This window comes from Mustela lutreola, chromosome 5 (genome assembly GCF_030435805.1).
Source record: "Mustela lutreola isolate mMusLut2 chromosome 5, mMusLut2.pri, whole genome shotgun sequence".
Lineage (NCBI taxonomy): Eukaryota > Metazoa > Chordata > Mammalia > Carnivora > Mustelidae > Mustela > Mustela lutreola.
Window position 1 is genome coordinate 153487689 of NC_081294.1, and position 13450 is coordinate 153501138.

General features: G+C 44.5%; 1 protein-coding gene across 12 annotated transcripts in view; it reads right to left on the bottom strand.

Annotated features, from left to right (window-relative positions):
- Positions 1–2688: 2688 nt before the first annotated feature.
- The window catches only part of PGBD2 (piggyBac transposable element derived 2), a 35218-nt gene continuing 24456 nt past the window's right edge, over positions 2689–13450 (bottom strand). For 6 of the 12 annotated variants that reach the window (XM_059176009.1, XM_059176007.1, XM_059176005.1 and 3 more), the window contains one exon: positions 2689–5132. In XM_059176009.1, the coding sequence (XP_059031992.1) occupies positions 3380–5132 (1753 nt within the window). In that variant the 3' untranslated portion in view covers positions 2689–3379. Of the gene's footprint in view, positions 5133–10913; positions 11079–13450 lie in introns of those variants that run through there. The other 6 variants (XM_059176012.1, XM_059176011.1, XM_059176010.1 and 3 more) reach the window with 4 other exon arrangements.

Here is a 13450-nt window from a genome sequence, read left to right on the forward strand (position 1 = left end):
TTTCAGGAAGTGTTTCTGGTGTTTGCTGTGTGCACTCTGTGCCTGTGTGGCTGCTCTTTTCCTTAGATCAGTTGTCTGAAGATTCCTTCTTGTTTGCAATGGGGAGTCTTTATCTAGGTGTGCTTGGTTTTGTTTGTGAAAATAAACCTGGGAAAAAAGAAAAGAAGAAAAGAAGCCTAACACCCCCCCCCCCCCCACTAAAGTCCGACTGTTTTGGTGGCAAGGGGGAGTTTGTACCACCCCGGCACCACAGCTCTCCCGCATTTTATCTTTGGCACATGGCTGAGATTTAAAACTCCAAATCTTAAAGGACCCGAAACCCCATGGACCCATTCCCCTTCCAGAGTAGAGCCTTGTCACTCTGTCCGGTGTCCTTTGTCCCAGAAAAATAGCTCCATGCCTGCTCAGTGTGCAGGATCTACGCTGTAGAAACAAAAAGCAGAGGTACCTGGTGGTTCACTCCATTCAGTGGCTGAGGTCATGATCTCAGGGTCCTGGTATCAAGCCTGGCACTGGGCTCCTCCTTGTACAGCAGGGAGTCTGCTTGTCCCTTTGCCTCTGCCCCTTCCCCCTGCTCATGCATGCTCTTGAACAAATAAATACAATTAAAAAAAAAAAAAAAGGTGTCTGGGTGGCTCACTCAATTGTCTGGGGTCATGACCCCAGGGTCCTAGGATGGAGTCCTGCATTGGTCTCCTTGCTCAGCAGGGAGCCTGCTTCTCCCTCTGCCCACCCCTCTCCTTGCTTGTGCTCTTTCAATCTCTCTCTGACAAATAAATTTTAAAAATCGTAAAAAAAAAAAAAAAAGGAAAGCAGCAACCAGGTTACCCCCCCTCTGCATGCACCTGTGTCCCCTGCTGATGAAAGGCCATTTGCTAGCACCTGCAGGGTCTTTTGTTCTTGGAGGGGCAATGTAGCCCAGGAAGGGGAACACTAATTAGGATTCTACCAAAGAAAGGAAATGCCCTTTCTCCCTTCTTTTAAATACTTACATCACTATAGACTAAACATTCACTTCACTTTATAGTAATGAACAGGTTTGAAGATTTTTTTTTTAAGATTTTATTTATTTATTTGACAGAGAGAGAGAGATCACAAGCAGGCAGAGAGGCAGGCAGAGAGACAGGAGGAAGCAAACTCCCCACTGAGCAGAGAGCCCAATGCGGGGCTCGATCCCAGGACCCTGAGATCATGACCCGAGCCGAAGGCAGAGGCTTTCACCCACTGAGCCACCCAGGCACCCCAAGTTTGAAAATTTTTGACAGACCTTATCAAATTGCCTCCAGAAATGATGTACAGATTTACACTCCCTCAGGTACCGCATGAGTCTGCCAACCTTCAACAGCCAGTGGTGTTTAAGTAACAAATGCATTTAGTGGAAAAAAAAACCCTACCAATTGCTTTTATTTCATTGCCAACAGAGTGGAACCTCTTGCATGTATTAACTATTCATTTGTTTTTATCTGCCATCATTTTTCTACAGCATTGTACATTTTACCCTTGCTTTCAGTGTGTGTATGATCTTTATTTCCTAAGGATATTACTATAAATGTAATAATTTATTTATTTAAAAATGTTTTTATAATAAAATTCATCCTATATTATGGCTGATATTCCACGCTGGGGGGTAAATAATTTAATTTATAACATTTAGAGATAACTTTTTTTTAAAGATTTTATTTACTTATTTAACAGAGAGAGATCACAAGTAGGCAGAGCAGCAGGCGGGGGTGGGGGGTAGGGAAGCAGTCTCCCCGCTGAGCAGAGAGCCCAATGTGGGGCTTGATCCCAGGACCCTGGGATCATGACCTGAGCTGAAGGCAGAGGCTTAACCCACTGAGCCACCCAGCGCCCTAGAGACAACTTATAAAGACCTAGAATTCAAAATTAAATGGAAGACCTGCAGGGATATCTGCTTGGGGCAGAGGAATGTTATTTTTTCATACCATCATTGTATTTATTAAGACTGATAGGGAAATAACTTTTTAAATCCAGCTTTTTAAAATTTTGAGTACTTTTTCTTTTCTTGCTTGAGCAATTAGATGACATTCCTTATGATTACACAGGTTCAATTCCTAACCCTTCAGTTGTAACTGCTTGGCGTGGAGCTGAAAAATCTCAAGCATGGTATAGTGACTTCCCATATACCATTTTACAGAATAAACTTTTTTTACAAAGATGCACATTTTTTGCCTTATTTACTATTTTTTAAAAGATTATTTATTTGAGAGAAAGTATAAGCAGGAGGCTGAGGCAGAGGCAGAGGGAGAGGGAGAAGAAACTCCCCACTGAGCAGGGAGCCTGATATGGGGTTTGATCCCAGGACCCTGGGATCAGGACCTGAGCCAAAGGCAGACTCTTAACAGACTGAGCCACCTAGGTGTCCCTAAATGTAATAATTTAGAATGTATTTTCTCCATCTGCATTTTAACTTTGGTAATGAATGACAATGTTAGTTCTGTACAGCAGAATATGTGCCCCCTCTTAAATTTGTGCTGTTGTAGAAAGTTCTTTCCCAAATAAAGAGAAGACATTCAACATCCTTTCTTTGATTTCTGATAGTTCCAAATTTTTACATGTGTTTCTTTAAATCTTCTGGAATATATTTCACTATTTTTCAATATAAAATATTTTCTATGTTTCAAAACTTAATCCCAAACTTCAGAATTTATACAGGTAGAATTTAAATCAATGGGGAAATACACATATATTTTCATAAATGGAGCAAACCATAATTGTGGGGGGAAAACAGATTCCTATCTCACATTAGTTATAAAAATGGATTCCATAAAGCTATACTTGAATTAGGAAAATATTTTTATCAGAAAACACAAACTCTACAAATCTAGCCATCTGGATAAACACAAGGCAGATTATCTATCCCTGGACAGTTTGCTAGTGTTAAAGTGAAATAATGTGACAAAATATCCATCATCATATTAATACCATGCTTAGATACTATTGTCCTATCTTAGATTATAATCAATAGCATACAATTATAAAACTTTTTCAGTCTTCATGAAAGTTTCTCTAAGTTTTCGGCTGTATTTGATTTTCTTTACTAGGACTCAGCTATCATCTGGAGCAAGATTTTTATTTGAATAAAAAGGGGCCCATCATTGAAATAAATAACAGTATAGAGACTTAGAAACACTTATAATTATCAATATAAATAGTAACTTATGTTACATGTAGGCACCACAGAAGACAATAAAAATTTAACTGTAATGGAAATGATGGGGGGATACAAAAGCACATCATTAGGGATTCAGGTGTTCTCTTTTCCAATGCAAAACCCAGTGCTCCACGTACTGTATGTAACTGGCTGTGGGCATCTCACGAGCCAAGCTTCCAGAGGGCTCCCTCTGCCCACTGTGCATCACCGGATGTGGTACTCCCTGAAGCACTTGGCGTGGACGCCCTTCTGGCACTTTTCACAGCGGGTGTTGGTCTGCGAGTGGCAGAGGGCACACCGGGTCCTCTTGTCCTGGTGGACTATCCAGTGCCCAATCATGTCAAAGCGGCTCTCAGTTTCCAGCCGCCTGCTTCGCCGCCCCTGGGAGGACATGTCAGCATTGCTCTCCAGGTACACACAGGCCACGTACCTCCGGAAGGCCAGGAGGTCCACCTGGGCGTCGTGGCTGCAGATCCCGTGCAGCTGCCAGGCATTATTGAGAGCGACATCGATGATGTAGCCGATGAAGCTCGAATACCACTTCATGCCACGGATTTTCACCTTGTACTTGGCAATGTTCTGGTCCATCCGACTAACACCCCCCACCTTCTCCTGGTACAGCTTCACCAGGGAGGGCTGATGGACCTGGGTCCGTGTCTTGGCTGCTCCCCTATGGTGGCCGGTGAGCCCCACGGGCTCTATGCCCACGGCATTGGAGCAGATGTTGACCATGCTGCTATCGTGCCAGCGGCACACGATAATCTCCTCACTCTCATCAACTTTATAATCAAATGAGCCCTTCTTCATTTTCTTCAGTTCTTTGGGATCTTTGAGGGGACATCGCTCAGTCTTGTACTCACGAACAGTTCCTGTGGCCTTCACCCCCTTTTTCCTCAAAATGGACATGAGTTTGACACTTGTAAAAACCTTGTTAAAGAATATGTGGTATGGCAGACAGCCACGCTCTTGCAGCGCATCCACGAACTTGACCACCATACTACCCCCGAGGTCCAGGCCCCTGTGCGATTTGGTGAACAGCGTGCCCTGAGAGGGCTCAAACCACACCAGGTAGCCCCTGCTGGTTGTCCCACACCAGATCTTGTAGCCTAGCCGTGTGGGCTTCCCGGCACGCAGCTGCTTGGATCCCCGGTGCCCGAAGTACTCACACATGGACTCTCCGAAGCTGTAGAACTCTTCCAGGGGCGCGTGCTTCTGGAAATTGCGATTCATCCGGACAATGAGAGGCCTGACTTTGGCAAACCTGTCGCTTTCATCCAGCTCAGTGTTATCTGCAAAATGCAGGTATGAGAAGATCAGTTCAAATCTGTCCCTTCTTATTGCATCAGCCACAAGATGATGATGTGAATCGGGGGATGTTTCCCAAAACATCCTTCTCCTCGGATAGGATATATACCCACTTAAAATCAAAATGCCCAAAACACACTTTAATTCCTGGGCTGTGAGCCCAAGGTTGACATTTTTCTGCCAAGCATAACGATTGGTTTCATTAACAATGAAATTAATTGTTCCTTCATCAAAGAACAACTCGAAGAGGCCCACAGGACTCAGTTCCTGGCTTCTGAGATCCTCTATGTGAGGATCTGATGCCGTCCAACTGCTGAAGTCAGGTCGGATATCTCTTTTCGTCCAAATACGCTGAGGCTCCACCATGACCTTCTGCCGCTTCGTGGCCGGCGACAGGTCCTCCTCCTCCTCGGTGCCAGAATCCTCAGGCACCACAAAGGCATGCAGGATGCTGCCTGGCAGGTGGGAGCCTCGCTGGCCATCTTCGTCACCAGAGTCCTCATCAGTGAAGTCCCCTGAGGCATTGTCTGGAGGCGCAATGAAGATCTCCTCCCGGCTGTGGCCAGACTCATCCTCCTCCAGTGCATTCAGGACCTCCAGCAGCTTTGTAGACTTTGGCTTTGAACCGGCTCTACTCCCAACAGTAAAGCTGCTGCAACGACATCAAACAAAATGTGGAGCAGAGACAATGCGTCAGCAGAAAACTCTGTTCAAGGACCGCCTGAGAGGACAGCGCTCCTGCCAGAGTCCCGAGCCTCAACAGTATCCCAGACCCAGCACCACCAGGCCCAGGGCCAGGTAAGGGGATTTTTCAGACCAGCACACATTACTCTTTCATGCACAAATGTATTTCAAGGGGAGGCATTCTAAAGAGACATTTGGTTCTTTCCTTCTTAAGGTGTTTTGCATAGAGGATGCCCTCTAGAGGATGCCCACAATTCAGGAACTGTGGCCATCTCCCAGGTAACAGTGATGAGCCCCAGGAGCCTGGGCTATACAAGTCACACCCACTGGTGTCCTCTGACTCAGTGGCCCCAGGGGCTCTCCTTTCATCCCACCGTCTGACCTGGGTCTTCCCTTTCCCTTATTAAGTTAGCAGTTACAAGTTTCCTGTTTCCCAAGTTCTCAAACTCTCCCTACTGGAACTCCCACTACCCCAGTATAGGACCTGAGCAGATTCAGAGAGATTTTCAGATGGCTCCCTTGACATCAGACATCTTACTATCTCCTAGCTGCAATTCAGAAGCCAAACAGACTCAGGAAATGTGGAAACTCCTGCTATCCTGACTCTCCCTGCATAGGTGGGAACTAATCGGATGCCAAGAGACACTTTTATTTCATGAGCAGCAACCATGAGAAGGCACTTCCCAGGGACAGGCAGTAGGCACACTCCCCTCCTGACCTGCACAGCAACTGTTCTAACTGGAGGAGGAAGAGAACGGTTCAACAAACAAGTAGCTATGCAGGATGGCACCAGGCCGTGAAAGGGGGATCCTGGATAAGGGACAGAGAATATAGTGGAAGAGGAGGACTGGAGTTGCTATTTTACATGGATGATGAGTGAAGGCTTACAACGTGGGGGCCTGAAAAAGAGAGTGAGGCTTACAGACAGCTAGAGAAAGGGTGTCTCAGGCACAGAGAAAGAACTACAGGTACAAGGCCCTGAGCCTGAAGGCAGTTGCTCTCTGTAAACAGCAAGGAGGCTTCAGAGGTAAGAAGAGGAGGAGAGCAGAGCTCTAGAGGCTCTCGTCAGGACATTCTGTTGTATTTGGCTGTCACGGGAAGCCCTCTAGAGTGGAAGGAGCAGGGCAGTGAGGCCTCATAACTGTGGCTGTGAGAGTAGACAGGGCAGGGAAGGTAGGCACTAAGGCTGCCCTGTGCCACTCTGGCCCAACCTCCTCAGGAGAAGAATTTCAACCAGAGGGAGGACACTGGCTTTACCACAGAAGTGAATTCTCTGCAGACCTGCCCTTGGACTTCGGAGTTCAAACCACATTAGAGACTCACTCGAACCTCACGTCCTGGACATTGACTCCATCAGCCTCTGTGCTTGAAGCCAGGGCACAGGAGGTGTGACCTTAGGGGAAGTAAGGTACTTCTCATGCTCTGTGTGGGCCAGGAAGGGAGAGAAAAACTGAAGCCCCAGGTCCCAGGGATCTCGGACAGCGGGTCTTGGGGGACAGTAGCCATTGACACAAGTCCTCTAGCCTCTCCTGGTTTGTAGCAGCAGATTCAGGCCTCCCACCAGTCTCACTACCGAAGCTGCTGTTTGCAGCCCTGCCCACCAGACACCCTCTGCACATGGCTCTTCAGACTCCTGGAGAAGGGGAGGAGGGATAAAGATGAAGGAGTAGTAGGGAGCCCCTATGTTTTCCTTGTCCCTGGAACACAGCTAGATAAATATCAAATCATTCTGAACACCCAAGAAATCAATCAGAGGACCGAAAAAAACAAAGTGCACAACTAGAGGGAGAAAAGAGGCTATACTGTGGAAGGTAGGAAGTGTGAAGACAGGATCTGGGAGAGGAAAGAATTGTGGATGGTGGGGAGGGGAGGGAGCCCTGATCAGGGAGATAGGAGAGAAAGTATGTGGGAGAGTACATGTGGAGGGCACTGCACAAGAAAAACATTTCCCCAAAACCACTGAGGGGAAAAAAACGAGCTTCTTAGAAGCAGTTGCGCTAAAAGTCTGAAGGGTTAGGGGTCCACACCCTCACCAAGGCTGGAGCCTGGCCAGCATAGAGGTGCTCCTGTGGAGAAGGAGGGCAGAAACCCAGGAGTACTCTTTTTGGAGTGCATTTGTCCTTTCCAGGGACAAAACAGCCAGCAACACCAGTGAGCTGCCCTGCCCATGACCATAGGAGCAGAGGCAGCTTCTGAGTACAGCTAACCTGGGCATTGGCTTTTGTGTTACATTTTACCATGAACTCCAAGTCACTGCACGTTTGGGTGACTGTCCTTCACAGATGAAGCGGCACCAGCCACAGTGTGGCTAGACACTTCCCTGGAGGATTAGTGCAGGTCCATGCTACACTAGATCCTGAAAATGTGGAGTACTAAAACCCAGCCAGCATGCCTGAGATGGCCACTGGGTGGGCCAAGAGCTCAGACACAGGGTGAAGGTAGGGATGTGAGGGAAGTCAGGGACTAATGAGGGGAGATTGTTCCCTCTTCTGTGAGAGTTTCCCTGAATAGCAGTGAGCACGAACTCCCATCTCCAGGGAACAAAGAGTGGGGTGACGCTATTTTTATGGGCCGCCATCTGCCCCAGTCAGCACTGGCGGACTTCAGTGAGCAGTACAGCGCACACAGTGGAGGCCTGACACACTCTCCTAAGCTCTAGGTGCTTTTTCACTAGGGCAAGTGTTATGGAGAACCAGAGGAGGGGCTGGGTCTCTCTCCCAGAAAACCAGTGCAAACTCCCCACACCCAAGTCTACCAAACATAGATTAAAACAAAACCAGCTCTAGTGGATACTGGATCCAGCCTTTTGTCTGTTTTTTCAAGATTTTATTTATTTATTTGAGGGGAAGGGGAGCAGAGCAGGGGGAGGGGCAGAGGGAGAAGCAGACTCCCCACTGAGCAGGGAATCTGATGTGAGACTCGACCCCAGGACCCTGGGATCCTGACCTGAGCTGAAGGGAGCCACTTAACCAACTGACACATCCAGTCACCCCTGGCTCTAGCCTTTTTAACAGGAAGACCACAGCACACCTAGTTCAGACTCACCTCACACTGGACAAGGGTCAAACACTCCTCATTGAAAGTAGGGTGAAACATTGTAGAGAACTGACCTGAGGGAAAAAGCGGTCAAAACACAGCAGCAGGGGTGCCTGGGTGGTTCAGTGGGCTAAGCCTCTGCCTTCAGCTCAGGTCATGATTTCAGGGCCCTGGGATCAAACCCCGCATCGGGCTCTCTGCTCAGTGGGGAACCTACTTCCCCTCTCTCCTTCTCTGCCTTCCTCTCTGCCTACTTGTGATCTCTGTCTGTCAAATAAATAAATAAAATCTTAAAAAAAAAAAAAAAAAGAAACAAAAACAGCAGCAGAGTGCTCAAAGCACACACCAGAAATACTTCCTGAAGGGCCAGGCCCTGGTCAGTATGTGACCTCTTTCTTTTCTTTTTTTTTTTTTTTTAAATGACTTCTTAATGTAGTCATTACTCCCATGAGGAGGAAACATAAAGACTTTCCTACACGGAAGACAGAGACTGAGGCAAAAATGCCAAGGAGGAAGAACTCATACCAAAAGAAAGAACAAGAAAAAGTCACAGCTAGGGATCTATTCAAAACAGATATAAGTAGTATGCCTGACCCAGATTTTAAAACAACAATCATAAGGATACTAGCTGGGCCTGAGAAAGGTATGGAAGACACCAGAGAATCCTTTACCACAGAGGTAAGACTAAAAACTAGTCAGTATGAAATAAAAAAATACTATAACTGAGATGCAAAACCAATTAGATATAATGACAAGGATGGAAGAAGCAGAAGAATAAATAAGTGATATAAAAAATAATATTATAGAAAATAATGAAGCTGAAAAGAGGGAAAGAAAAATACTAGATGACATATGTACACTTAGGGAATGCAGCGACATCATAAAGCACACAACATTCATATCATAGGAGTCCCAAAAGAATTAGAGAAAGAGGAAAGAAGGTTTACTTGAGGAAATTATAGTTGAAAAATGTCCCTAATCTGGTGAAGGAAACAGACATCCAAATCCAAGAGGCACAGAGAACTTGGAACAAAATTGACAAAAGCAGGGCAACACCAGGATATAGTGTAGTAAAATCTGCAAAACAGAGAGATAAGGGAAACATCCTGAGAATAGCAAGGGAAAAGAAATCTCTAAATTACAAGGGAAGACATATAAAGTTAGCAGCAGACCTACCCACAGAAATGTAACAGGCCAGAAGAGAGATGCATGATATATTCAATGTGCTCAATGGGAAATATATGCAGCCAAAAATACTTTATCCAGCAAAGCTGTCATTTAGAATAGAAGGAGAGAGAGTTTATCAGACAAATAAAAACTAAAGGAGTTCATGACCACTAAGTCAGCCCTGCAAGAAATATTAAAGGAGACCCTTTGAGAAGGAAATAAATACCACAAGCAATAAAAACAGTAAAGAAACAGAGAAAATCTACAGGAACAGTGACTTTACGAATAACACAATGGCACTAAATTCATATCTATCAATACTCACTCTGAATGTAAACAAACTAAATGCTCCTGTCAATAGACACAAGTATCAGAATGGATAAAAAACAATATCCATCTCTATGCTGCCTATAAGAAACTCACTTTGGACCTAAAGACACTTGTAGATTGAAAGTGAGGGGATGGAGACCCATCTATCTTGCTGAGGGACATCAAAAGAAAGCTGGTGTTACGATACTTAAATGAGACAAGCTAGATTTTAAACTAAAGACTGTAACAAGAGATGAAAAAGGACACTATTATAAAGGGGTCTTATCAACAAGAACATCTAATAACTATACATATCTATGCCACCCCAATTTGGAGTACCCAGATATAAAAATCAATTAGTACAGTAATATTAAGGGACTTTAAACAGCCCATTTATAACAAAAGACAGATTATCTAAGCAGGAAATCAACAAGGAAACAATGGCTTTAAATAACAAACTGGACCAGATGGATGTAACAGATATATTCCAAACATTTCTTCCAAAAGCATCAGAATACACATTCTTTTTGAGTGCAAATGGAACATTCTCCAGAAGAGATCACATGCTGGGTTACAAAAAACGGCCTCAACAAATACAAAAGGACTGAGATCATACCACACATATTTTCTCACCACAACGCTATGAAAGTTGAAGTTTACCACAACAAAAAGTATCGAAAAACCACATAGAGGTTAAAGAGCACCATAAGAATGAATGGGGTAGAGGAGGAGTCAAGATGGCAGGGAAGTAGCAGGCTGAGACTACTTCAGGAGCAGGAGATCAGCTAGATAGCTTATCTAAAGATTGCAAAATACCTGCAAATCCATCGGCAGATCTAAGAGAAGAAGAACAGCAATTCTAGAAACAGAAAAACAACCACTTTCTGAAAGGTAGGACTGGCGGAAAAGTGAATCCAAAGCGACGGGAAGATAGACCTGGGGGGAGGGGCCGGCTCCCAGCAAGCAGCGGAGAAATGGAGCAACGGAGCACAAAATCAGGACTTTTAAAAGTCTGTTCCACTGAGGGACATGGCTCCAGAGGCTAAACGGGGGCGAAGCCCACGCGGGGTCAGCGTGGCCTCAGGTCCTACAGGGTCACAGAAGGATCGGGGGTGTCTGAGTGTCCCAGAGCTTGCGGGTATTGGAATGGGAAAGCCGGCTACAGAGACAGAGCCGACAGTAAGCTCACAGCTCAGGGTTACCTTGAACCGGTCGCAGGCTCGGTGAGCTCGGAGCGCAGCCGGAGGTCAGGCAGACGGGAGTTACTGGGCACTGTTCTCTGAGGGCGCACTGAAGAGTGGGGCCCCGGGCTCTCGGCTCCTCCAGGCCGGAGACCAGGAGGCCGCCATTTGTATTTCCGTCCTCCGGAACTCTAAGGAAAGCGCTCAGGGAACAAAAGCTCCTGAAAGCAAACCCGAGCGGATTACTCACCCGGGCCCCTGGTAAGGGTGGTGCAATTCTGCCTGGGGCAAAGACACTTGAGAATCACTACACCAGGCCCCTCCCCCAGAAGATCAACAAGAAATCCAGCGGAGACCAAGTTCACCTACCAAGGAGTGCGGTTTCAATACCAAGGAGAGCAGCAAAATTCCAGAGGAGGAGAAAGCAAAGCACGGAACTCATGGCTTTCTCCCTGTGATTTTTTAGTCTTGCAGTTAATTTAATTTTTTTCTTATTCATTTTTTTCTCTTCTTCTGCTAAAATTTTAACTTTTACCCTTTCCTTTTTAAACGTTTTTTAACTAGTTTATCTAATATATATATTTTTTCTTTGTTATACTTTTGTTTATTCGTTTTCTTTTTTTAATTCTTTTTTTTTTCTTTCTTTCTATTTGAACCTCTTTTTATCCCCTTTCTCCCACCTCACGATTTGGGATCTCTTCTGATTTGGTTAAAGCATATTTTCCTGGGGTTGTTGCCACTCTTTTAGTATTTTACTTGCTCCTTCATATACTCTTATCTAGACAAAATGACAAGGCGGTGAAATTCACCACAAAAAAAAGAACAAGAAGCAGTATGAAGGCTAGGGACCTAATCAATACAGACATTGGTAATATGTCAGATCTAGAGTTCAGAATGACAATTCTCAAGGTTCTAGCCGGGCTCAAAAAGGCATGGAAGATATTAGAGAAACCTTCTCGGGAGATATAAAAGCGCTTTCTGGAGAAATAAAAGAACTAAAATCTAACAAGTTGAAATTAAAAAAGCTATTAATGAGGTGCAATAAAAAATAGAGGCTCTCACTTCTAGGATAAATGAGGCAGAAGAAAGAATTAGCAATATAGAAGACCAAATGACAGAGAATAAAGAAGCTGAGCAAAAGAGGGACAAACAGCTACTGGACCACGAGAGGAGAATTCGAGAGATAAGTGACACCATAAGACGAAACAACATTAGAATAATTGGGATTCCAGAAGAAGAAGAAAGAGAGAGGGGAGCAGAAGGTATACTGGAGAGAATTATTGGGGAGAATTTCCCCAATATGGCAAAAGGACGAGCATCAAAATTCAGGAGGTTCAGAGAACGCCCCTCAAAATCAATAAGAATAGGCCCACACCCCGTCACCTAATAGTAAAATTTACAAGTCTCAGTGACAAAGAGAAAATCCTGAAAGCATCCCGGGAAAAGAAGTCTGTAACATACAATGGTAAAAATATTAGATTGGCAGCTGACTTATCCACAGAGACCTGGCAGGCCAGAAAGAGCTGGCATGATATTTTCAGAGCACTAAACGAGAAAAACATGCAGCCAAGAATACTATATCCAGCTAGGCTATCATTGAAAATAGAAGGAGAGATTAAAAGCTTCCAGGACAAACAAAAACTGAAACAATTTGCAAATACCAAACCAGCTCTACAGGAAATACTGAAAGGGGTTCTCTAAGCAAAGAGAGAGCCTACAAGTGGTAGATCAGAAAGGAACAGAGACCATATACAGTAACAGTCACGTTACAGGCAATACAATAGCACTAAATTCATATCTCTCAATAGTTACCCTGAATGTTAATGGGCTAAATGCCCCTGTCAAAAGACACAGGGTATCAGAATGGATAAAAAAACAAAACCCATCTATATGTTGCCTCCAAGAAACTCATTTTAAGCCCGAAGACACCTCCAAATTTAAAGTGAGGGGGTAGAAAAGAATTTACCATGCTAATGGACATCAGAAGAAAGCAGGAGTGGCAATCCTTATATCAGATCAATTAGATTTTAAGCCAAAGACTATAATAAGAGATGAGGAAGGACACTATATCATGCTCAAAGGGTCTGTCCAACAAGAAGATCTAACAATTTTAAATATCTATGCCCCCAACGTGGGAGCAGCCAACTATATAAACCAATTAATAATAAAATCAAAGAAATACATCAACAATAATACAATAATAGTAGGGGACTTTAACACTCCCCTCACTGAAATGGACAGATCATCCAAGCAAAAGATCAGCAAGGAAATAAAGGCCTTAAACGACACACTGGACCAGATGGACATCACAGATATATTCAGAACATTTCATCCCAAAGCAACAGAATACACATTCTTCTCTAGTGCACATGGAACATTCTCCAGAATAGATCACATCCTTGATCAATCAGGACTCAACCGGTATCAAAAGATTGGGATCATTCCCTGCATATTTTCAGACCACAATGCTCTGAAGCTAGAACTCAACCACAAGAGTTTAACAAGTTTGGAAAGAACCCAAATACATGGAAACTAAACAGCATCCTTCTAAAGAATGAATGGGTCAACCGGGAAATTAAAGAAGAATTGAAAA